This window comes from Bos indicus x Bos taurus, chromosome 9 (assembly GCF_003369695.1).
Source record: "Bos indicus x Bos taurus breed Angus x Brahman F1 hybrid chromosome 9, Bos_hybrid_MaternalHap_v2.0, whole genome shotgun sequence".
Lineage (NCBI taxonomy): Eukaryota > Metazoa > Chordata > Mammalia > Artiodactyla > Bovidae > Bos > Bos indicus x Bos taurus.
In genome coordinates, this window is record NC_040084.1 from 50,415,435 (window position 1) to 50,440,222 (window position 24,788).

General features: G+C 35.0%; 1 protein-coding gene across 5 annotated transcripts in view; it reads left to right on the plus strand.

The window, feature by feature from the left end:
- The window catches only part of USP45 (ubiquitin specific peptidase 45), a 58,694-nt gene extending 35,847 nt beyond the window's left edge, over positions 1–22,847 (plus strand). Inside the window, exons 10-18 of one of the 5 annotated variants that reach the window (XM_027551344.1) lie at positions 2,352–2,433; positions 4,322–4,413; positions 6,186–6,242; positions 6,574–6,717; positions 8,019–8,691; positions 10,481–10,578; positions 13,799–13,885; positions 17,600–17,753; positions 18,606–22,847. In XM_027551344.1, the coding sequence (XP_027407145.1) occupies positions 2,352–2,433; positions 4,322–4,413; positions 6,186–6,242; positions 6,574–6,717; positions 8,019–8,691; positions 10,481–10,578; positions 13,799–13,885; positions 17,600–17,753; positions 18,606–18,736 (1,518 nt within the window). In that variant the 3' untranslated portion in view covers positions 18,737–22,847. Of the gene's footprint in view, positions 1–2,351; positions 2,434–4,321; positions 4,414–6,185; positions 6,243–6,573; positions 6,718–8,018; positions 8,692–10,480; positions 10,579–13,798; positions 13,886–17,599; positions 17,754–17,860; positions 17,955–18,605 lie in introns of those variants that run through there. The other 4 variants (XM_027551345.1, XM_027551346.1, XM_027551347.1 and 1 more) reach the window with 4 other exon arrangements.
- The last annotated feature ends 1,941 nt before the right edge of the window (positions 22,848–24,788 follow it).

Sequence of the window (24,788 nt, forward strand, 5' to 3'; positions counted from 1 at the left end):
GAAGATAATTTGATAGCTTTCCTTTTTCTGTGCCCTGGGACATAGGTTTACTGTTTCTGTGAAATTATTAGGTACTGGAGGTTTGTGTAGGGATTATGTAATTCAGTGACTTTAATGATATTTTTTTCCTTCCTTGAAAGCTGGAAAATTTTCTAATTTTTTGAAAAATTATCTGGTTTTCTTTTTCCTGAAATTTCAAATATAATTACCTAAGAGTTGAGCAAAGTAGTCTCTCATGATTATTTGCAATATCTTTCATTTAGGTAGTGATTCTCCATCTTTGTTATATGTGATGTTATGCTTTTCATGCTTATCTTTTTTTTTCACGCTTGTCTTGATTTAGGTTAGTTGGTGGGTTTATTCCCTGCTGCCCAGAAAATCAGCTTTTGATTCATTTATTTATTCTCGTCAATTTCTACTTCTATCCTCTTAACTCTTTCCTTATACTTGTGTTCAGTTTAATGTCCTTTTCTAAATGTATAAGTTAGCTGCTTAATTTGTTTTTAATTCTTTTCAATCGATTTACATATATAAAGCTGTTCTGAAGAGTGAAAAGTATCTTGGATTCTGACATATAGAGTTTTCTTACTCTCTGAGAAGATTGCAATTCTGCTTAATTTCTCTTTGACATGATAATTTTTTGACAAAAGATTTATGTATCATTTTCATACCAAGAAATCTAAGTCAAACAGTGGTTTCACATATATGAAAACCTGTAATTAAGACTTTGCTTACTACCTTTCCCCTCACCCCACTGTTAAAATGTGAATTAGAGAAGATTAAATTTATCCACTAAAAGGGCTGCAATTAGTGTAAAAGATGATAATTTATTAGCTTAAATAAATCTTTATTTTTGGAATATATGTAGTTTTATTCTGAGAGTTTTTCGTGAGGTTAGATCTTTTCTAAGCCATATGTAAGAGGTGTAGAACCATAAAACTTATTTACTAAGAGCTGCTGAGGACTTGAACACATGATTTTCATTGACAACTAAATTCAAATAAAATAACAATTAAGTTCTGAAGTTGTCTTCTTGTTGTGGACAATATTCTGGACTTTAGTCATGTGTATGTGTATATATATATATATATACATATATGTTTATGGGAAATAGATGGGGAAACAGTGGAAACAGTGTCAGGCTTTTTCTGGGCTCCAAAATCACTGCAGATGGTGACTGCAGCTATGAAATTAAAAGACGCTTACTCCTTGGAAGGAAAGTTATGACCAACCTAGATAGCATATTCAGAAGCAGAGACATTACTTTGCCAGCAAAGGTTCGTCTAGTCAAGGCTATGGTTTTCCCTGTGGTCATGTATGGATGTGAGAGTTGGACTGTGAAGAAGACTGAGCACCGAAGAATTGATGCTTTTGAACTGTGGTGTTGGAGAAGACTCTTGAGAGTCCTTTGGACTGCAAGGAGATCCAACCAGTCCATTCTGAAGGAGATCAGCCCTGGGATTTCTTTGGAAGGAATGATGCTAAAGCTGAAACTCCAGTACTTTGGCCACCTCATGAGAAGAGTTGACTCATTGGAAAAGACTCTGATGCTGGGAGGGATTGGGGGCAGGAGGAGAAGGGAACAACGGAGGATGAGATGGCTGGATGGCATCACTGACTCGATAGACGTGAGTCTGGGCGAACTCCGGGAGTTGGTGATGGACAGGGAGGCCCGGCGTGCTGCGATTCATGGGGTCGCAAAGAGTCGGACACGATTGAGCGACTGATCTGATCTGATCTGATACATGTGTGTGTGTATATATATCTATATGGAGGTCATAGTGACCAGTTTAATAGCTGCTTATGTATTACTACTTTCTTCGTAGATAAGAAATTTCATATGATCTACTTGTTACTTTTTGTCCTGGTTAAGGAGTAAATCATCTTAGGGACAGAGTTGGCGAGAGGGAGGGAGGAAGCAAGAGATGGGGAAAGATGAGGGATAGAAGAAAAAAGGAGAACTTATTCTAAACCTGTAAAAAAAAAAAAATGGGACTAGGCTGCTTGCTTTTTGTTGACTGTGAAAAATACTTTAAACACAAGAGAACCTGTATGTAGGAACCTTGACTTATTTGGGGGAGAATCTGGCAACACAAAATTATTCATGCATGGAGTTTTAGAACTGGACTAAAGGACACATTTAACTTTCTAAAAATTCAGTCATTTTAATTTACAGACTAGGGAACTGAGATCCAGTGTATGTTGCTGTTTGAAAATCCTCTTTTAAGAGGATGAAGTTTGAGTCAGTTGTCACTGAAACCAGATTCTAGTCACGGGAACACAGAATAATGCTTTGAAAGGATACATTCTAGTATACATTCTTAAGAAATTCTTATTGTTTTGTTTTATAGCGAATACAAGCTGGCATTCTAAAAGCATTCAACAACCCAACTACTAAAACTGCTGATGATGAAACTAGAAAAAAAGTCAAAGGTATGTTGACAGTTTCACTGTTAAAAGTTTTTTCTAGAAGAAAATATTGTAAATTTCTTTTTAGCGGGGAAGTGGGAGAGGAACTGAACATTATGTAAACTAATTCTCTGAAGTAATGCTGCTGCTGCTGCTAAGAGTTTACTTATTCCTGTGGTGGCAAGACAGTCTAATGGGTCATAGAAAGAAAATATTAGAATCTATGTGAATTAAAAAAAAAACTAATATCAAATATACAGTTTGACTGATGCACTTAAGAGAAGTATCCTGTGGGAGATTTGAAAGGTTGTTAAAAGTAGCAACCTCACTTGGAAGTTCACTTTTATCATACTGTGTCATTTTTCATTTGAAGTGTGCTTATTAGATAGTGGATTTATGGATATTGTCTAGTCTTAGCTAGACAAAATGCTTCAGTGTTCCAGAGATTCCTACAAGGAAATCATTATTTAAGAGGGTACTGTTACGTCAAGCATACATGTCTACTCCTAGTGTTGACTCTTGATCAGCCAAAATATGAGGCAGAAACAATGATTAACTAACTGATCAAAGCTGATAATTTATAATGATCAGTATTTAAATGTAGGTTTATATCCCATGTTATTAACAATTTACTGTGTCCTATAAATATATTCTTCCTTGAGGTAGTAACTCATTTTTAGAAAATGTTTAAAAATATTATTTATTTTATTTATTCTCTTTTCTAATTCTGTTTTTATAGCATTATATATAAAGGGTGTCTATATAAACAAATATAAATACATTAAGCTTGTATATAACAAAACTGTGTGCAGTTGAAGGTTCAAGATTTTAAAAAATAATAGGGTCTCAAGTATGCTCTGTTTTGTTTTGAGATAGTGCCATCTAGTGCATGTTTAGAATAACTGTTCGTTTTTTCTTTCACTTCTTTTCAGTTTTGTAATCTTACTTACTTTCAATCCCTTGTACAGTTTTCCTTAATGAAACATCTTAGTTAAACATAACTTCTAAATAGTTACCATCGTAATTAAAAGGTATTTCTTGATATGTCCAGATAAAAATCTGCTCTGTCATTCAGTGCTTCAAGTAATGTTTTAAAATGATTTCAATTGTTTGCATGAAATTTGAGGATAGCGATCCAAAAAGGATGGAAGAGAAATTTGAAAGAGGAGTGAGTAGGTTTGAGAAAAAATTTTTTAATATATTTTCCCCCGTGGTTTACTGTGAGAAATTTCAAACTTCCATTAGAATAGTGTGAAGCCCATGTGCCTGTGTGCCCATAATCATGCTTAAATTACACTTGATTCATGTTTCATCTGTTCTCCCCCAATTCCATATTATTTTGAATCAAACCATAGGCATCATTTTCTTTTACTTATAAATATATAAATATGTAGTATATAATATAGAAATAGAAATAGAATGATTTTAACATTTTTATGTAACAGGAATTAAATATATAGCTAAGTTATTAATTTCCATGTTAGTTCGTATGCTTTGCAGTGTTTACTTGTCTTTTACTGCCCTGTTGTGTCCATAGTTATGGTCCTGGCATTTGTAGCCCTAAATCATAATCTCTTTTTCCATCCCTCTGTCTACCTCTAGGTTAGGCACAGAGGCTTTTTAAAGGGTTTAGTGGGAGCAGTTGAGTGTGGTATGAATAGTGGTGATTACTCTACTTATTTTACTTCTTAAAGTTTAAGAATAATCAGTTTGTTATTTGAGACTACAGTAGTTGATAGTCACATTTTCTCTATAGAATTGTAAAGAAAATTATAAGATCATATAGTAAAATATAGTATTAAATATGGTCCCAGATTATTCAGATTTCTTTTGATTCAACAGGAAAAAAGCCTGTTACATTGTTAGGTTGATGGTTGATATGTTTTTTTCATTAAAAGTATTATTTTTACAGCATATGGAAGAGAAGGTGTGAAAATGAACTTCATAGATCGTATCTTTATTGGTGAATTAACTAGCACGGTCATGTGTGAAGAATGTTCAAATGTAGGTACTTTGTAATTCTCTTCAACATGGACTAGATTATAGTCATATTGTTTTTATTGTTTTCTTTCACATGTAATCATTAGCAGTCATTTTTATTTGTGACAGATGACTATGTAGTAGTTTTTGAAAGTCTTTAAAAAATATATCCTTCACTGTTAGAAAATAAACATAATGTATAATTTTTTTAAGTAAATGTTATCTAAATTTTCCTCTTGACACACCTGTGAAGTTCATTTAGCCTATTTTAGTATAATCCTATGTGCTAGCTACTCATTTGGATTGAAAATGAAAGAGAAACTTCTGTGAAGAGAGTAACTACGTTAATATCATTATGCATTGCCCTAAATTATAATCCCAAAAGAAATAATTCAATAACATAATTTAGGCTGATCTTCTTTAAAAATTTATATTTATATTACTTGTTCAATTTTTTTTAAAAAAGCAGACTTGACTCATTTTTGAATTTAGTGATAATTTCATTTTGAATGCCATCTGTACTGTAACAGCTTCTTAAGTGAAGTAGCTCAGTCGTGTCCGACTCTTTGCGACCCCGTGGACTGTAGCCTACCAGGCTCCTCCGTCCCTGGGATTCTCCAGGCAAGAATACTGGAGTGGGTTGCCATTCCTTCTCCAGGGGATCTTTCCAGCCCAGGGATTGAACCCAGGTCTCCCGCATTGTGGGCAGACGCTTTAACCTCTAAGCCACCAGGAAAGCACAATAGCTTCTTAAGGACTGTATAAATTTTTACAGGTTTTTCAATTGCTTGGTAAGGAATATTTCTGGAACTGTATGGCATATAATAGGTTTAAATTTCTGTCAGATTTTAATCATAAAAGAGAGAGTCTTTATATCTGTCTTCCTATCCCAGATTATAGAGTATCTTTCCTCTCTAATCTTATAAAATCAGGATTATATATTGTATCTCCTTCAAGCCTATCATAGTGAAGCACAGAATGTGTCATCATGATATTATGATTGACCCTTGAACAGCATGGGTTTGAATTGCATGGGTTTGAACTGCAAGGGCTCCCTTATACACAAATTTTTTCAGTAAATACTGCTAAAGTCCTACACAATCTCTGCATTTGGTTGAATCTGCAGACACAGAATCCCAGATACAAAGCGCCAACTGTGAAGTTATGCTCTAATTTTTGACTATTCAGTGGGATGGGGGTCAGCATTTTTAACCCCCACATTGTTCAATAGTCAGCTCCACTTAGGTTTCTAATATATTCAACATAGAAGTTGATTTCTTTTTTCACAAACTATAGAGTATCTTTTAAAATAGAATTATCCTGAAGAATCTTCAAAACACCGTCAAGTTCTCTAGCTTTTCTCATGGCTTTTTCTTAACATTTCATATTTTATTTATGTATGTCATATGTTATGGCCCCAATTTCACCAAAAATATGCTTATATAGTTAATCAGTTTTATTAAACACTGTTTATTTTAAAAGTTACTTTAAATATTCCACATTAGTCATATTAACAGTATTATAAAATTCAACTGTGTTGCATTTACTTAAGCTTTGGATTATCTTATTTTGATTAACCGCATATGTGTTGCCATGGGGTCACAAAGAGTTGGATACGACTGAGCGACTGAACAAATGTGTTGCTATACCCAATTAAATTACTGTTTCTTCCAAGAATGCTTTTTAACTTAAGATTTTAAGTTTCCTGGGAAGTTTGATTTCTTTAAGGAGTTTACAAAACTACATTGTCTACATTAGAATTCTAACTGAAGTTTTCAATGTGTTTTCTTTTTAAGATCTCCACGGTGAAAGATCCTTTTATTGATATTTCACTTCCTATAATAGAAGAAAGGGTAAGGAGAAAAACCTTAAGTCTTTTTGTGAAGGACATTTATAAATTCAAAACGTAGGCATTTTTGAGTATATTATCAAGTATCTGAGAGTCATTACTCTTTATATACAGTAATTGAGTTTGTGCAGTGTATTTGATATTGGAGTTTGTATATGGATGAGTGAAGGACGATATAGTTCCTAATCTCAAGGAATTTAAATGCTTATGCTTTATATTTTGAGAATTATCATTTAGGAAATTATATTTCAAGTGTTACAAATATTAAAAAGTAGATGATATCCAGAATTCATTTCCTAAAGAAATTTTGTATTATGTACATGTTATCTATATAGGTTTCAAAACCTGTACTTTTGGGAAGAATAAGTAAATATGGACGTTTACAAGAGACAGATAATGGTCAATACAGTGGCACTGTTCCTGTAGAAAATACTCATCAACCCAGAGCAATCAGGAAGCATTCTTTATCTAAAGATATGGTAAGATTATATGCATTTGTGAAACATCCTGCTTTTTGAAACATTTTAGTAAGAAAAATTTTTTAAAGTATACAAAAATCGAGAAAAAGGTATAATAACCCCCCAGGTACCCTCAGTGTCATAGTTGTCATCTCACAACTGGTCATGTTTTATCTGTCTGTCTCACATTTTCCTCCTCCTCATCCTAGATTATTCTGAAATAAATCCCAACATATATCTAAATGTATTTCTCTAAAAGATGCTTTTTAAAGACATAACCATTGTATCATTATTGTACCTAAAAATATTTAAAACTTAATAGGACAAACATCTAGTCATAATTTTAATTTCTGTAATTGTCTCATAAAATATTTGTTTTTGCTTTTTCAAGCATATTTGAATTTAGCATCTTAAAAAGATCTATAGCTTCCCACGTGTCTTAAATGTCTTTTAATCCACAGATTCCACCTTTTGTTTTCTTTGCAATTTATTTGTTGAAGACATGAAATCTTTTTTTTCAGCAGTCTCACCTTCCTATATCAATAGTAATTCATTTTGCATATTGTGGTAGTTCGTTTTGCAAGCAGTAATTCATCTACATGTTCTTAAGAGATGCCTCTGTTCCCTTTGTTTCCTCTTTAAGGCAGTTAGAACTAAAGGCCTAAATAGGTTTAAGTTTGATTATTTAATTTTTTGCAAGAAAACTTTTTCAAGTGATGGTATGTATTTCTATCAGGAGGTACATATTATGTTTGATATTTCTTTTCCTGTGATGTTATCAGTAATTGATGACCATTATCTGATCCACTGTTTCCCCAGGGACTCACTAGGGAGGGTGACCATGGTGATTGATGAATAAAGCCAGATTAATTTAAAGACATCCATTTGAATTTGCACCTTGTTAAAAAACAAAAAGCAAAAAACAATTTTTTTACATGATATGATTTATACTAACTTGGCAAATTGATGTATTACCAGATTTCACTTACTCTGTTCAAAAGTCCTTTAAGGGACAAAACTACATAAATTGTGCAGAGGTTTACACTTGAAAAGCCTCCAGCATAGCACTGTTCCACAAAAGTGCTGTTCCCCACCCATAAATAGGTAACCATTAAGTTGGTTCCTTGTGTAAACGTTTATTTTTAAATTAGAGCTTTTTGTTAGCATACTGTTCATTGTAGTTTGGGTAGATTTAGTAAATGGATTTCAGAGGTACTAGAAATATTATTTTAATAATTGTGAAATGTTTAAGTAAGACTTACTAGCATTTATTTTCAGTAAGGTCACAGATTCTTTTCTCTGAAAACACTATCAACTTACAGAATCAGCTAATTCATGGCAGAAAATGTACAAGAAAATCATCATCTGGAGAAGATAAAGCTGCTGTCATATACCAGGAAAATGAAAGCCTTGAGGTGAATAGAGACTCTTCATTGTTTGCAAGCATCATGAACACTGAGTTGACTCTGACTGAAAGCCCCACCGATGGCAGTGAGAAAGAAGACAGCCTTTCTGAAAGTAGCGTTGATGCTGACAGCGAGGCTTCGGAGTCTGAGAGTGCTCCGAAACAGACTTTGTTGTTGAGATCCAGAAGCGGATACTACACGCACACAAATGGACACCCTCACTACCCGTCCAAGAGTGAACCACTCACTAGGGAGGGCGACCATGGTGATGAGGGAGTGGCGGAAGCTATTTCTGAACTTCATTTGAGCAGCACTATAATTCGAGCTAGGGATTTTGACAGAGAAAATCAGCCACTAAGTGTTTCAAATAATTTGTGTTTTTCAGAGGACAAGCATATGGTGTCTCAGAGCCCCCAAAATGCTTTTCAGACCCTTTCTCAGAGCTATATAACCACTTCTAAAGAATGTTCAGTTCAGTCTTGTCTCTATCAGTTTACATCTATGGAATTGCTAATGGGGAATAACAAGCTTCTGTGTGAGAACTGTACTGAGAAGAAACAGAAGTACCAAAAGGAAACCACTTCTGCAGGTAAGTATTTAGCTTAACTTTTTTTTTTAAGTATTCATGGATTATCTGATAATCAGTGACTAGTGGGTAATAGATCCCACATGGAGGAACCTAAGAACCTGTCACCATACATTAGCTGCTTGGAGTCAGGGCTTGTCTTATTCATATCTGTACCTTAGCATTGAAGACACTGACTGGGCAGGGGAAATTTTCAATAGAATTTTGTCCAAATAAGTTGAAGAATAGGAAGTATCCATCTTTGCCTTGAAAATGCAAATTCACATAATCTTATTTCAGGGAACTAGCTATCTGAAGTCTTTCCAGAAATAATTTCTGTAAAACTTAATTGCAACACCAGTGAGATTAATGTCCTTCACAAAAGTCATATCATGAGATATAAATTTGAAGATTTTAAGTAATTGTATATTATAAAGCTAGCTATATACTAACTATGTTTTGTTGACAAGAGAAAAGTAGAAAAGGTTGATTTGTCAAGTAGGAAATTTTTGGTGTACCTCTAGCCTTGATTAAATGAATAAAAAATTCTGATTCTTAATGACTGTTTTAAAATGTACGTTTTATTATTCAGGTATAATGAGCCTAACAGATGAGATGATTGCCACTGAAAAGGTAGTTTATTACTTAAGTGAAGTTCCCAAGAGGAGGAGACACACTAAGACATGCCGCCCAGGGCCACAAGGGAAGCACCAGGGTTGGTCAGGAGACGGGGAGCAAGGGGGAAAGTGCAGTCAAGTGCGTTTATTGTGGTTGCCGAGGGAAGGAATGAATGAAGGAGGGCAGAAAGGTTTAGAAGTGAATAATCTGAGGTATAGAGGCTGTCTCTAGAGGTCTGGTACCTGGCTCTGGTGTGAGTAGGGCAGGTGAATAGTGACCTAGAGTATCTGAGCCCAGTAAAGGAGGTGGTTGGGTAAGGGCTTTGGAAATACATATGAAAGGCACGCTTAATTTATTTACTATCTAGGAATTAGGCTCTGGAAAAGGCCCTTTCCAGTGTCAGCAAGGCCCCAGATGTCAAAGCATCAGAATGAAAATATGATTAATACATTAAAATTAATGTCTAGATGGGAGAGGAAGAAATGCCAGCTTATACTAATCCAAGTTAAGTATGCAATTGGCCATATTCAAATCCTATCACAAGTCATTTCTAACAACCTCTTATTTTTTTATTAATTTAATTGGAAGATAATTGCTTTATAATGTTGTGTTGGTTTCTGCCATGCATCAACATGAGTCAGACATAGATATACATATGTCCCTTCCCTCTTAAACCTCCCTCCCACCTCCTACCCTGCCCCACCCCTCTATATTGTCACACAACCCCAGGTTGAGTTCCCTGCATCAAAGAGCAAATTCCCACTGGCTATCTATTTTACATATGTAACAACCTTTTATGGAAATATCCCATCGTTCCCATGATAGGTGATCTTCTTTCACTGCAGTGAGTAATGACCCAGTTTTTTCAATTACAGGTATGTTTCTGGTGGTGTTTGACTGGAAGGCATTGACATAAGTCACTTCTGGTCTATCAGCTTTCCAGCTTCCAGAGTTGTGTTGCAAGTGTCACCTCTCCTATTCTTTGTCCTTATAACTGTATGCCTTAAAAAAAAAATCCCTTTCATATTGTTGGAGTTTTAGGGTTGAGTTGAGGCTCCCAGTAATCAGAAATCTAATTTCTTTTCTAACATTTTCAAAAATGTGGTATAATGATTCTATTTAAATGTTTACTATACTATATGGGCAATAATGTATAAGATGTAATTTATAAATAAATTTATTGTATCTTATGCAGAAAAGAAAGCAGAGGGGGTTTATACTAATGCCAGGAAGCAATTGCTCATTTCTGCTGTTCCAGCTATCCTGATTCTCCATCTTAAAAGATTTCATCAGGTAAAATTCTCTTTAGTAGCACTACACATATTTTCATCATATGTTTTGCGGAGCCTTAGTCTTGTAAGGCTTCCCAGGTGGTGCAGTGGTAAGGTATCCACCTGCTAATGCAGGAGATGCAAGAGACACGGGTTTGATCCCTGGGTCAAGAAGATCCCCGGAGGAGGAAATGGAAGCCCCCTCCAGTATTCTTGCCTAGAAAATTCCATAGACAGAGGAGTCTGGCAGGTTACAGTTGATGGGTTGCAAAGAGCTGGACACAACTGAGCAACTAAGCATACACACACAAGTCTTGTACTGTCAAGGATTAGACAGTAATTTATTGAATTTAAAAATTTTCTCATGAGATTTACTGCTTTTTCAGCCATGATAGCTTATAAGACTTTTCTAAATAAGATTGTCTAATTCACAATATTTGAACATTTAGTTGGTATGATAGGAACCTCAGTGGTGTGTGTCTGTGAGAGAGAGAGTGTGGTGTGTGTAGGTTTGTGTCAGTGGAAAATAGAATTTTTAAGGAACCCTTAGAAGCAGGGAAATAACAAGGTACACATAGCTTTCTAAGGTTTTATCCCAATGGAGAAGAGTGCTTGGGCTGAGTGTGATTGGCTGGGACTAATTGCAAAAAGGGCTACAAGGCAGGCCTCACTTTTTTAGGACTCTAATGGGAAAGAACCTATTTTTAAACGTTTTTCTCCAGTTGGTTATACTTTAATGTCCTATCTCTCTCTCTCTCTCTTTTTTTTTTTTTTTTTGCATTTGATAAAATGATTTTAAAGTTTCTCCTGAAGAAACTTTAGTAATTAAATACTATGGTCAGAATTGTCAGTGAATTTAGTACAATTTAAAGTCTGTTGTTATGATATAGGATGAATCTCAAATCAGTTGGAAAGGAGGCTAGGTTATTCTCTAAAGGACTTAAGAAAGATGTTTGAAATAAAAATTTAGAGCTTCCTTCTAGACCAGATATGTTGATATCAGTACTGTTTTCAGACAGATTTTTTTAATTCTATGAAACATTATTGAAAGACTAGAAGAAAACTTCAGGAAAATTACTAACCTGATCCTTGTGTGAACAATTTTCTAAATATAAAACCTTTGAAAGAAATCTCAAGAGATGGAAAGCTTTGATGATATATCTGCAACATTTCAGGTGGGCCACAGATGGCCTGGAAGAGATTTTTCTCTGTATCTCCATCCCTACCCACAGAAATTAGATGAAGTTCTTGATTTTCTATAGCCAACATTACAGAAACTCTGTGGAAATGGCCATGGAAAGCAGAAGCAGATGTGTTGTGTCTCATTACAGTACATCAGAATGCTAAATGGAAGGTGTATATCTGCAGGGACTTGGTGTGAACTTGCTAGGGTCATGCCGGACTTGAGAATGATATACCACGGTTATTTTATATTCGATACTTGCATCCCTTTTAGGAATAACCTACAGAAGGAGTTCATGCCCTTACAGGGAAATTTTTATAGATGTCTAGGCCCCTTCTTGATCTCAGGCTAGATGTAATGTCTGCAAAGCCACATTCTCATTCCCTGGAACTGAAATAAAGGGATCAGAATCTCTAAGCAGTGTCTCTGCTTCTGGCTTTCTTGTGTCCCTGAAAACCTATTTCCCCATACTAATTTTAGAGTTCTATTAGAAACATCCACAGTACCTGAGAGATCTCAACAAGATAGAGCTCTTTGTCATAAATATAGCAAGTGATTAATATTGAAAATAAATAAAGAGCCCTTAAAGACTTGATGGACATGAGTTTGAGTGAACTCCGGGAGTTGATGATGGACAGGGAGGCCTGGCGTGCTGTGATTCAGTGGGTCACAAGGAGTCAGACACGACTGAGCGACTGAACTGAACTGAACTGAAAGATCAATAATAAAAAGATCAAGACTCTAATAGTAAAAGGGTAAAGAACATGAATTGACAGTTCATAGAAGTAAAGAATTCAAAGAAAATGTGAAAGGAAGTTCCATTCTTTCTAGCAAAACAAATACAAAATACAATGACAGTGAGATTCCTCTTTTAGCCTGTCCAAAATGGCAAAGATTATAACAGTGCTGATAGAAGTCTCTTCTCTTAAGGGGTAATTTTTCAACAGCAAAGTACTGTTTGGGGAGGACACATAAGCCTGACATGATCTCAGACATTGCTGGTATCAGCTGCTTTGTAGATGTCACCTGATAAGAAAAAAAGGAGGCAAACAAATTGAATACAGATTAATTTTTCCTGATATGACTTCATAATTTCATGTCTGATATCAGGTTAAGACTCCTAAAGATTACTTGAAAATACAAATCACTGGCAATATTTTGGTCAAAAAATAAGTTGTTTTTTTTTCTTTAAAGAAAGATAAGAAATAGGCAACGATCTGTAGTGTTATGTGATTAGTATGCAAATAAAAAGACTAGTCATTGAAGTAAGTCATGAAAGCTTTTCATGAAAGGTTGCATCTATATTAATTTTGTCTACCCAAACATCTCAGATTCAAGTATCTTCTTATTCTAAAAAGAGTCCATTTTTATTTTTGAGTTTCCTATCCAATATATTTGATGGTCTGTCAATAAATTTTTATTATTACTTAATGTAAATATATGTTTTTCAAGGCCTGCCTTTGGATACTAAAAATAGAGAAAGAAGTAGAGTTTCTTAACATGAAGATTCATTTTGATTTATATAATATGTAATGTTTACTTTTATTGATAAAATGATTTGGGTGTTCAGGCTTTTTTCTTTTTAATGAATGAATATCACTGAATTTTAGAACTGAAAATGACCTAATCTAACCCATTTATACCCATTTTCTGCCTTGATCTAGATAAGGTTGTCTAGAGTCAAGTTAACTGTTAACCAGTCACTGAGTCAGGCCTGTAACACCAGACTCCTGACTCTTCAGTTGAGTACATTTTTAGGTAGCATATGTATCAGTAGCTTAGCTTCAATCACATTGAGTTTATTTTTCAGTGTTGTAATGCACAGTGAAAGTAATTATTTTCATATTGTCTGTGGTAAAAATACCCATGTAAATGAATGATCTTTGCAATAAGTTTATGAAACCTAATTGAGAACTTAGTCATATATCAGTTTTGGATTGTTGATGTTTTAATAGCTATGAAGAAACGAACCTTTTGTATTTCTCTTTTGGTTTTAATTAAAATTAACAAACCCATTGATCTATAAATTAAGTTTGTTACTTTTTTTTTTTTTTTTGAGGCTGGTTTGAGTCTTCGCAAAGTAAACAGACATGTAGATTTTCCACTTATGCTTGACTTAGCACCATTCTGTTCTGCTACTTGTAAGGTATAGTATATTATTAAGATATTTAATTGTCTTGCAAATAATATGCTTTAGAATATCCTATGTATTGTTTATTAGACCATGTCTTTCTCCCTACCTCCTACCCTCTGTCTCTCATGTCCCCTTCCTCCCTTTCTTCTTCCATCCAGCATTTAACACAGAAAATGACTTTTGTCCTTTGGGAGACAGAATAAGTTGAAAAGATGCATAAAGCATAAGTGAGGCATGATGTTCATGATCAAAGCTGCTTGTAAATGCTGCTAGCGTCGGATAGTTGCTGAGAGAAATAAGCAGATTTTGTGCCCTCTCCTGTTTCTTGTGAATGATGTGCTTAATTGGCAGTGGTTTTAGCATTTGGAGAGTTTTCTCCTCTTTTGTGAGCAACTGATCTGATCTGATCTCCTCTTTTGTAAACCAGTGTACTAGTGCGTTGTCTTTCATGCCATTTCACGTACGTAACTGAGACTAGTATACTTGCCAGCTGAGCACAAACTTAAAATTACTAATATTTTAATAATCAGGCATAGAAAGCAAGCTGGTTTATAATTGCTTGTGCTTATATGTGAGAACTAACTGTAGGTGAAATTGATGACTTTGCTTTCCATGTGGACACCACACAGTTCTGGGGTAACTCACATATTGTCCTGCTCGCCATTTCTGGTTAGCAGTCTAGGTTTTCTGGTACATAAACTTACTGAACTTAATAATTTCAATACATTGATCAGTCAAGACAAAAATATCTTAAATGCAGTTTTTCAGTGAATCCAGTTCATCTACTGTGGAATACCAGCACTTTCTGCCAGATGTTTACATTCAGTCTTCATAGAATTTGATATATTCATAGAATTTGATAATGTGGCAAACAAAATGTCTAGCAAGCTGTGTATTAAACTTACAGAAACATATTTTTTAAAAGTACCTATTATGGAGAATTTCCAACAAACACCAAAGAGAACAGTACAAATAAACCTCTTGCCCCCAGACCCTACATATATGGCCAGTCCCACCCCATCCACATACTCATCTACCTCTTCCTTCTATATTAATTTTTTTTCTTACATTATTTTGAAGCAAGTATTAGGTATCCTTTCATTCATAAATCTTTTCCTCTATGTGTCTCTAAAAGATAAGAATTACCCGCCCCCCCTGCCCTTTTAAACATAACCACAATACCACTTTCACGCTAAAAGAATTAGCATTACTTTTTAAATCTTTTGGGCTTCCCTAGTGGCTCAGATGGTAGAGTCTGCCTGCAGTACGGGAGACCTGGGTTCAATCCCTGGGTTGGGAAGATCCCCTGGAAAACGAAATGGCAATCCATTCCAGTATTCTTGCCTGGAAAATCCCATGGACAGAGGAGCCTGGCAGGCTACAGTCCATGGGGTCGCAAAGAGTCAGACATGACTGAGGGACTTCACTTCCACTTTCTATCCTCTAGCATACATATTTCCAATTGTCTAATAAATTTTTAAATGAATTAATATCCAAGTAAGGACTACATGTCATGATTGAAAAATATCTCTCTTAATACATAGTTTCCCTCTCCCATCTCTGCTTCTTGGAATTTATTTGTTGAAGAAACTGGATCATCTTTCTGGTAGTTTCACAGAGTTTAGATTTTGATGATTATTCCTTTATCCTCTTGATTTCCTACAAATAGGTAGTTGGATCAACAGAAGCTTGAATAGATCCTCACCCCACCCCCCAACTCCCATCCCAACCCCTGATAAGGCTGTTTCATAGGGAGTGTTCTGTTGTTTCATCAGGTGGCACATAATGCGAGTTTCTTTTCCGTGATGTTAGCAACCAGTGTTGCTCAATGAGTTCATTAACAGTTACAGAATGGTGGTATCCTGTTATTCTTTCTTCATTTATTTACTGGAATACTTCTATATAAAGAGAAATTCCTTTCATCTCTTTAGGTATTTTACATTATAGTTCTTTTAGAAAAGGCAGGATAAATGCTCAGTTCTTTCCCCATCCCCCTTTTAAGCCAGTTTTCAGAATAATGAATTTACTATCATTCTCAAACTGTGATCAGTAAATTTATCATTATGATTTCATGGATTTTAACACACTAAATATGTTTGAATTTACTACACTCTTCTTTTAATTCATAGTCTAATATGTCTAGTGGGTCCATTGTTAGCCACTGAGAGCCTCTTCAGGTTGGCTCCTCGGTTCTTTTGATATGACCCCTGTGGTTGCTCACAGAATGATTATGCCACCAACTGGATGTTCATTTGCTTATTTTAAATTTTCATTTTTAGGGATTGTTACTTAAATTTTGTTGTTTAATAATTACATAAAGTATTTATGTAGTTTTAAAGTCAAATGTATAAATCAAGGTAAATTCAAACAAGTGTAGGTTTTCTCCATGTCTGTTCTACCTGTTTCCTTCCTTTAGAGATAACCATTTTTTCAAATTATTATTTATTCATCTATAATTTTCCCCCTTTGTTTTTATTTTATTTCTTTTTTTTAATATAAATTTATTTAATTGGAGGCCAATTACAATATTGTATTGGTTTTGCCATACATCAACATGAATCCACCACAGGTATATACGTGTTCCCCGTCCTGAACCGCCTTCCCTCGTCCCTCCCCGTACCATCCCTCTGGGTCATCCCAGTGTACCAGCCCCAAGCATCCAGTATCATGCATCGAACCTGGACTGGCAATTCATTTCATATATGATATTATACATGTTTCAATGCCATTCTCCCTAATCATCCCACCCTCTCCCTCTCAAATGTATAGAACAGTATAGACATCTGTGTCTCTTTTGCTGTCTCGCATACAGGGTTATCATTACCATCTTTCTAAATTCTATATATATGTGTTAGTATACTGTATTGGTGTTTTTCTTTCTGGCTTACTTCACTCTGTATAATAGGCTCCAGTTTCATCCACCTCATTAGAACTGATTCAAATGTAGTCTTTTTAATGGCTGGGTAATACTCCATTGTGTATATTTACCACAGCTTTCTTATCCATTCATCTGCTGATGGACATCTAGGTTGCTTCCATGTCCTGGCTATTATAAACAGTGCTGCGATGAACATTGGGGTACACGTGTAATTTTTAAAAATATAAACAAATAAATACATATCTATTTTATATATATATATAATATCTCACCTCTTTAATAATCATAGCTTATAAGATGTATCCTTTTTTTCTACCGTATTAACATTGTATCCTGGAGAATATTTCATAGCAGTGTTTAGAGATAATCTGCACTCCATTTTTCAAGCAGCATAATACTGTATTCTATGGATGCATTATAGCTTATTCAAGCCGTCCCCAGTTTATGTGCACTTTTGAGTCTATGGTTTTTTGGTATTACAAATAATCCTTCAATCACTTGTCTGGTGCATGTGTTTTTACATATTGCTCATGGTACCTATGAGAAATAGTCCTAGAAAAGGGATTGATAAACCCAAGAGTAATGCACGTATAGCTTAGCTAAATAACATGAAATTTTTCTGAATAGAGCTACCCTTTTTCATTCCCATATGTGAGCACTCTTTTTCCTGACAGGCTAGGCAACAGAAAAGGTCAAGTTTTTGCATTTTGCTAGTCTAGTACAGGTGGGCAGGTACCCCAGTGTAGTGTTAATTGCCCTTATTTTAAGTAGGATGTGCATTTAATTTTCCGTATAATAAGATTTCACTAAATATTACTAATTGACTTTTTTTTTTCTTTGTGTAAAAGAATGTAAGTGTGGGAGGTAAAGTTCTCTATGGTCTCTATGGCGTAGTGGAACATAGCGGCTCAATGAAAGGAGGTCACTACACCGCTTACGTGAAAGTGAGAACACCCTCCAGGAAATTACTGGAATACATCACTGGAAAGAAAAATGTACCTGGTATGCCACCCTAAGTTTATTTTATTCTTAGAAACAAATGAATTTATTCTTTTTCTGGAAGAAGTAAGTTTTTTAATGGGTACTTTGTGTGGATTCACTTTGTTAAGTGAGAAATACCTTAAAGAGTACCTGTTGCTGCTGCTGCTAAGTCGCTTCAGTCGTGTCCGACTCTGTTCGACCCCATAGACGGCAGCCCACCAGGCTCCCCCGTCCCTGGGATTCTCCAGGCAAGAACACTGGAGTGGGTTGCCATTTCCTTCTCCAATGCAAGAAAGTGAAAAGTGAAAAGTGAAAGTGAAGTCGCTCAGTCATGTCTGACTCTAGCGACCCCATGGACTGCAGCCTACCAGGCTCCTCCATCCATGGGATTTTCCAGACAAGAGTACTGGAGTGGGGTGCCATTGCCTTCTCCGAAGGAGTACCTAGATAATCTTAAATATCATAAAACTGTACCCTTCACATCATGTGAAGTGGCACCCAGTTTTTCAAGGTATTAAGTCATCGTGTATTGCAGTGGAATAGCATTTTATTTAACAGTATCAGTAGTTTTTGAAGATATACCAGGTCCTCAGAATAGAGCTGGAGTTAAAAATTTGCTTCAGTCGTCTATGTATTTCTTTCTTTCTCTTTTAGTGTAAATGCACTTTTCCTTAAATAAGGCTATCTGGTATTCTACTAGATATTTAAATGCTCTTAATATTAATGCTTTGAAAGAGTTCATTTTGGAAGATGTTTAACTCCAAACAGCCTTATGCAATAAAGTCTAACATTAGATACGTGTAGTTAATGATAACTTTAGTGTAAAGTCAGAACATACTTCTTGTAAAATTATACTTCTTTTTGTTTTGTTAGGTTTGAAAGAACCTGATAGTGAATCAGCAAGCCAGTGGGTCCATGTTAGTGACACTTATGTGCAGGTGGTTCCAGAATCAAGAGCGCTTAGTGCACAAGCGTACCTTCTTTTTTATGAAAGAATATTATAACTATTTGTTAATTAGTAGTGATAATGATTATAGAGGTCACTTTTATTTACATGCTGCAGTGTTAACCACAATATGCAATGTGCCTTTGTAGTCTTTTCTGTAGGAATAGCATGTCCCTCAAATGTTCCTGAACATTGTTACCATTTTGGCGAATCCTTTTAAAGTAAATTTACTAAATGCTTTCAGGGACTTCCCCAGTGGTTCAGTGGATAAGACTCAGCTTCCACTGCAGGGTTGGGTCCCTGGGTAAAGGAACTTAAAATTCTGCATACCTTGTGGGATGCAGCCAAAAAGGAAACAAAGTAAAACAAAACTAAATGCTTTCAAACTTATATCCTTAAAATAAACATAAACACATGTTTTTAAAAACTTATTTGTCCTGGGAAAAAATAAGAGAATTCACAATAGTTAACTCCTTTATAATGTGACTTATTGCAGGCATTCAGAAATGATGCTGGCTAAGTCAAATCATTCCTTAGACAGTGTTTCCCAAATGTGAGTTACATACCACTTTACTGTTTTCATGTGTGTGTGTATATTTCTCTTATGCCATTGTTTATTATTCTTAACCTTATTTTTTAGCCTTTTTAAACCATAGTGTTATTTTGATCATATTCCACATTTTATGTGCTAGTTATATTTTTTCTAATAAGTATTAAAATAAATGTATAACTATTAAAGAAAGACTGTTCACTCATGTAGCACTCCACTTAAAATCATCTCAGGGTTATCCAGTGGTGTATTACCTGGCTGTGTGGGAAACATTGCTATAACATGTGCTGTGCTGTGCTTAGTCACTCAGTTGAGTCCAGCTCTTTGTGAACCCCATGAACTGTAGCCTGCCAGGCCCCTCAGTCCATAGGTATTCTCCAGGCAAGAATACTAGAGTGGGTTGCCATGCCCTTCTTCAGAGATCTTCCCAACCCAGGGATCGAACCCAGGTCTCTCGCATTGTAGGTGGATTTCTTTACTGTCTGAGCCACCAGGGAAGCCCAAGAATACCAGAGTGGGTAGCCTAACCCTTATCCAGGGGATCTCCCTGACCCAGGAATTGAACCAGGATCTCCTGCATTGCAAGGGATTCTTTACCAGCTGAGCTATCAGGGAAAGAAGCCCTTTTTGTAACATATACTTACACAATTGGCATAGTGACTTTATCATTTTTTATATGACAACTATATAAAAAAGTAACACTGTAACTTCAGTAATATGGATTTACAAATAACATTGATTAGCTTATTGCTTTGAGGTTTTGAGAACTAGAAAAATACTAAAATATTTTATCAACATACTATTTTCAGCCTATTCATGATGGAGTTGAGAATAATTTACAGGTGATTAACCAAGATCAAAATGTATTTATAGATAAATGTTACATGCAGAATTGGTAAATAGAAGTTGTTAATTCATATGGAACCATAGGATACTTTTGAAATGTAAATTACCAAATCATATTTGTAAATGATAGAGAATTATATTCTTATACTTAACAGGAAAATATAATGCATTTTCTAGTTCTGTAGAGCAATAAATATTATGATTTTGGGGTTTTGAGATCACTTTTTGTCTTTAGTAAGCATCATTAGTAAGTTCAGCTAGGTTTTGTTTTTATTTTAATGGACCGTTAAGTTGGCATTTCTGATTTTCTTTTAAAATAATTAATATCAAAATGATGGTATTTTCCCCTTACTCCTAGAAAACAAATTATTAAGCTGTCAAAACTTGCCATGAAAATGTTACTATTCCTTAGGCTTAAATGTTTAAAAAATGACTACTTTGGTGTTACATTATTAAATCAAAACATAACTGCATGGTTCAAGCATCCTCATCATTAGTGCTCACAAATGATAGTACAGGCAGGTGCTGGATAAGTGCCTGGTCCTAGTTCATTATCCTCTTGTTAAGGAAGTGGCTATAGATAATGTGTGGAAATATTTACCCAAGATTCTGACCCTTCTTAATATTTAAGTGTATATAATATTATCAAGGTTATTAGTGCTGCCTTTTGCTATATGGATGAATGGAATTGTGATGAGTGTTAAAGACAGTAATATATGAAATTCAGAGCTTTAAAAAGTTATTGCATAAACTCTATTTTTTTTTCATAAATTCTATTTTTAAGCTGTCAAAATTTCAGTAGTTGTGATTTCCTTGATTTTTAACAGTGAAATGATGGAAAAATATATCTTTATATGTTAACCTGTAAACTCAGGTTGTATCCTGTAAAAGGTAAACAGTGTTTAAAGGTTTTCTCTTTAACTTTAATCCATTAACATTGAAGAGTTCAGCACCAGAGCAGTGAAATTTTTTGGAAAACTATTAGTTAAATCTCTTTATTCAAGTCAGCCATCTAGGTCATGACAGTTACCAAGATGTAATTGTCACTCGCCCAAATGTAAATGTTAAGTTGCCTCATTTTTCTTCTAGAAAAGATACCATTAAGAGGCATGCAGATTTCATTGGATGTCACCTGCTTCTTATTTCATTGATAGGTAGATGGATAGATGAAAAAGAGAAGGAAAGAAACAGGGAAAGGAAAGAAAAGAAGAAAGAAGGGGAAGACATGAGCATTCTTTTCTGTTTCCTCTTAGCTTACCCATTACACAGTTAAGTAGAGATGGTGAATAATTCCTGAGGACAAGCATCAAGGAAAGTGCCTAGTTCCTATTTTCATTGATAGCATGCTAGGACATGAACTAGGGCTATATTTGTTAATTAGGAAATCTGTTAAACTTTATTCTGAATACCAGTTAAGAGTGACTTTTCATTGAGTGATACATTGTAGCTTCAGAATATTAACTCAGTACTCAAGTACTACAGTAGTTTTTATGCTTAACTTCATGTTTATTCATTAAGTATATATTTTATTTAACATCATCCAGGAGTCAGGCACTGGACTGGCACTATTTTAGCATGTTTTAAAATGAGGCCTGTGTAAATTTTAGACATTATTCTAGAGGTAATGAGATACTTTTATTTTCATTTCCACAGTGTTAAATGAGTTAATTCTGAAATTTTTTTTAATGGCCTGAGGTTTATGAATGCTTTATTTTTCCAGGTCTGCTAGTAATGGAATAAATTTAATTTTGAGATCTAAGAATTGACTAAAAATAGCTTTTGTAATAGAGAAAGTATGTTAAGTTACACATGGACCTACATTTAAATTTTTGCTTTTATTTTGAATATTTTCAAAGCACATTTGCAGGGGTATTAAATTGTGAAGCTAATTTAGTAACAGTAGCTTCCAGATGACCTCAGGAAATAGTACAAATCAGTGAGAATGTTTACAGATCCTCAAAACAACTACCATAGTGTTTGGCCAGATGAATTTAAGAAATAAGACGAGAGTTTAGCTTTATTTAGAAACTGGCTTACAGTGTATATATAACCTCGGTTTTCCATTGTTATTCCATATTTAAAATGATAAATTTTTGACTATATATAAATTATGTGAATATTTTTGACATAACCAAAGTATGTTTATATTTAAGATTTTGTCATGTAATGTTTTTAAAACTGATGTAAAGGCCACTGTTTTGAATGGCCATGGAGAGTGGCGTCAGTTCAAAGAGTAGGTGATACCTGTTTTCTTACTGTAAATATGCCAACAAAGCTATTTTACTATGATATATTTAAGAGCTCTTAGTTCGCATGTGTGACTTTAGTCAATGATTTTATATGGCTTCTGAATAAAATTTCCTGAGGATTAAGCTGTGAAATGTATCAACTTCACCTTATTTTTGAGGTATAAAATAGTATCTTGCCTACTTTTATTAAATTCATCCTCATAATTTGTCTGCATGTTACCTGAAGAAATAAGGCTAAGCCAGATGTGTACAATAAATGTGATTCTTTATTATCTATTGCATTAAGAAAGACTATTTTTAGATATTTAAAATACTCTGTTTCATGTAGAAATGCATCAATTCAAATCTATTTAAAAGATAGATAACTATATTTTTAATTTTGAGTAATAATGATTATATATCATTCCTACTATTTTATCTTTTTCCGCAGTGTTTTTGGAAAATAGCTATGTAACTTATGGAACATTATTTTGATGTTACTATATAAACATGCAAAATAAATATTAAATTCATATTTATGTTTAAAGACTGGTTCTGGAGTCTTTTCAATGCACATTATTGACAGAATATTTTGTGTATCAACACTATATCAGCTTACTTAGCTATATTTAAAATATCCTTCATATTTCAGAAGTTTATTATTTCAAAATAAAATATCTCAGGGGCCTCTTTCATTTTGACTGCAGTATGTAACAAGTGTAAGTCTGCATCCTTTCAAGTGTTTCTCAAACTGTTTGAGTTATTTAGGCAGAATAATTCATTAGGAAATATTTTGTCTACCTTTTTTCATTTAACTGTTTTTAGGACACGAAGCTCTTTGAGATTATATTGAATGTTATAGACCATCCTTCATAAGTATTGAATATCTGTTGTGTGGTAGGCATTGGGGATACAGTACTGACCACAGGAGATAGAAATCTCTTCAAAAAGTGAGGAAATAGACATTCTAAGGAGTGAAAATTAAGGAAAAGAATTTCCAATGTTAAATGATACAGAGAACAATCAAGCAGCGTTACCCACAGAGCCATATGGGAATTGAGTTCCATGGGACGAAGGATGTTCTAGGGATAAAAGATGGATGATATTAGTTCTGATAGTCCCAAAGAGAAGCAATGAGTGTTGGAGGAAGTGGAAGGTTTTAATTCTGGGGCCATTTCTTCACTCCTGCTGATGGCAATAGAGAGGGTAGGAAGGGAAATTTGACGTTTATATTTTATTAGAAAAATATATGCCCCAGATTTTTGAATGTAATTTCTGAGGTTCGTGGACCCCATGAAGCCATTTTAAAACCATTTTTTATATGAGATGTTTAATTAATTAAACATTGGCTATGCCACACGGCTTGTGGGATCTTAGTCCCCAGGGATTGAACCCACATCCTCAGCAGTGAAAGTGTGGAGTCCTCACCATGGCACCACCAGGGAATTCCCTGAAGCCATTTTCATACATTTTTAAAGTTGTACTCAAGCAGAAATATCTAAAACTTCTGCATCCCCATATGTATTAGAATAGACTGGGTTATGCTGTAGTAACAATGACATCACAATAAAAGTTTATTTCTAACTTAATAAATCCAGGTGCACTGAGGGGGGGAAAATAGTTATCATCCAAAGTCCACTTGAGAGTCTGAGAGTCTGGACAATCTGCAGAAGCAACTGTTTGCCAACTGGTGACTATCATCCTCACTCACTGCGTTCTGGCTCTGTCATTTGAACACCAGGCCTCTTCACTGTGGCAGGGGAAGAGAACACCAAAGCTCTTACACCAGCAATTAAATTCTTCACTTTAGATGTGTTTCACACACCCTGGTGACCAGAAAGGAGTAGTCACATAGCCCTGTCTGATCGCAAGGAAGAATGGGAAGAGAAGAGTTAAGTCTCCAGGGCTCTGAAGAAAAGGAGAATGGGATTGTGAGTGCACTAAAAGTCTCTCAGAATCTGCCCTCTGGTCACCAAATACTCAGCTCTTTCTGCATGTGGAGCACAGTGACTGTCTTTTCAAGAGATAAGCCCCAGAGTACCATCTACCTTTCCAAAACCAGGCTCTTTGGAAGTGCTATGTCAGGTCTGAACGCTGCTCCCACTGGTCAGGCTGGAGACCCAGGAAACGAGTATATTCTGTTTTCCACACACTTACTGTACAGTGGTGAAACCAGTGGAACTAGTACCACAATAAACATCCTCGTTCAGAAAGGGGAAGAAGAATGGAGACATTGTCATTACCCTGGGTATGGGAAATGTTCATTATCAGCCCTTTCCTCTATTCTCTTAAGAATTCCCTTCTCCATTGTTCTCTGTGACTCAGACGTCACCGTTTGGCTACATTTGAATGGCTGTTGAGGAGTATGACATCCTTGGAAGTTGCACGGCTTTTTTTCCAGTCTTTTCCTAGATAATTGGGAGCTGAAGTTTTAAAGTTTGGAATAGTCACAAGTTCTGTTAGCTAAGGTTTTTGGTTTCTTTTTT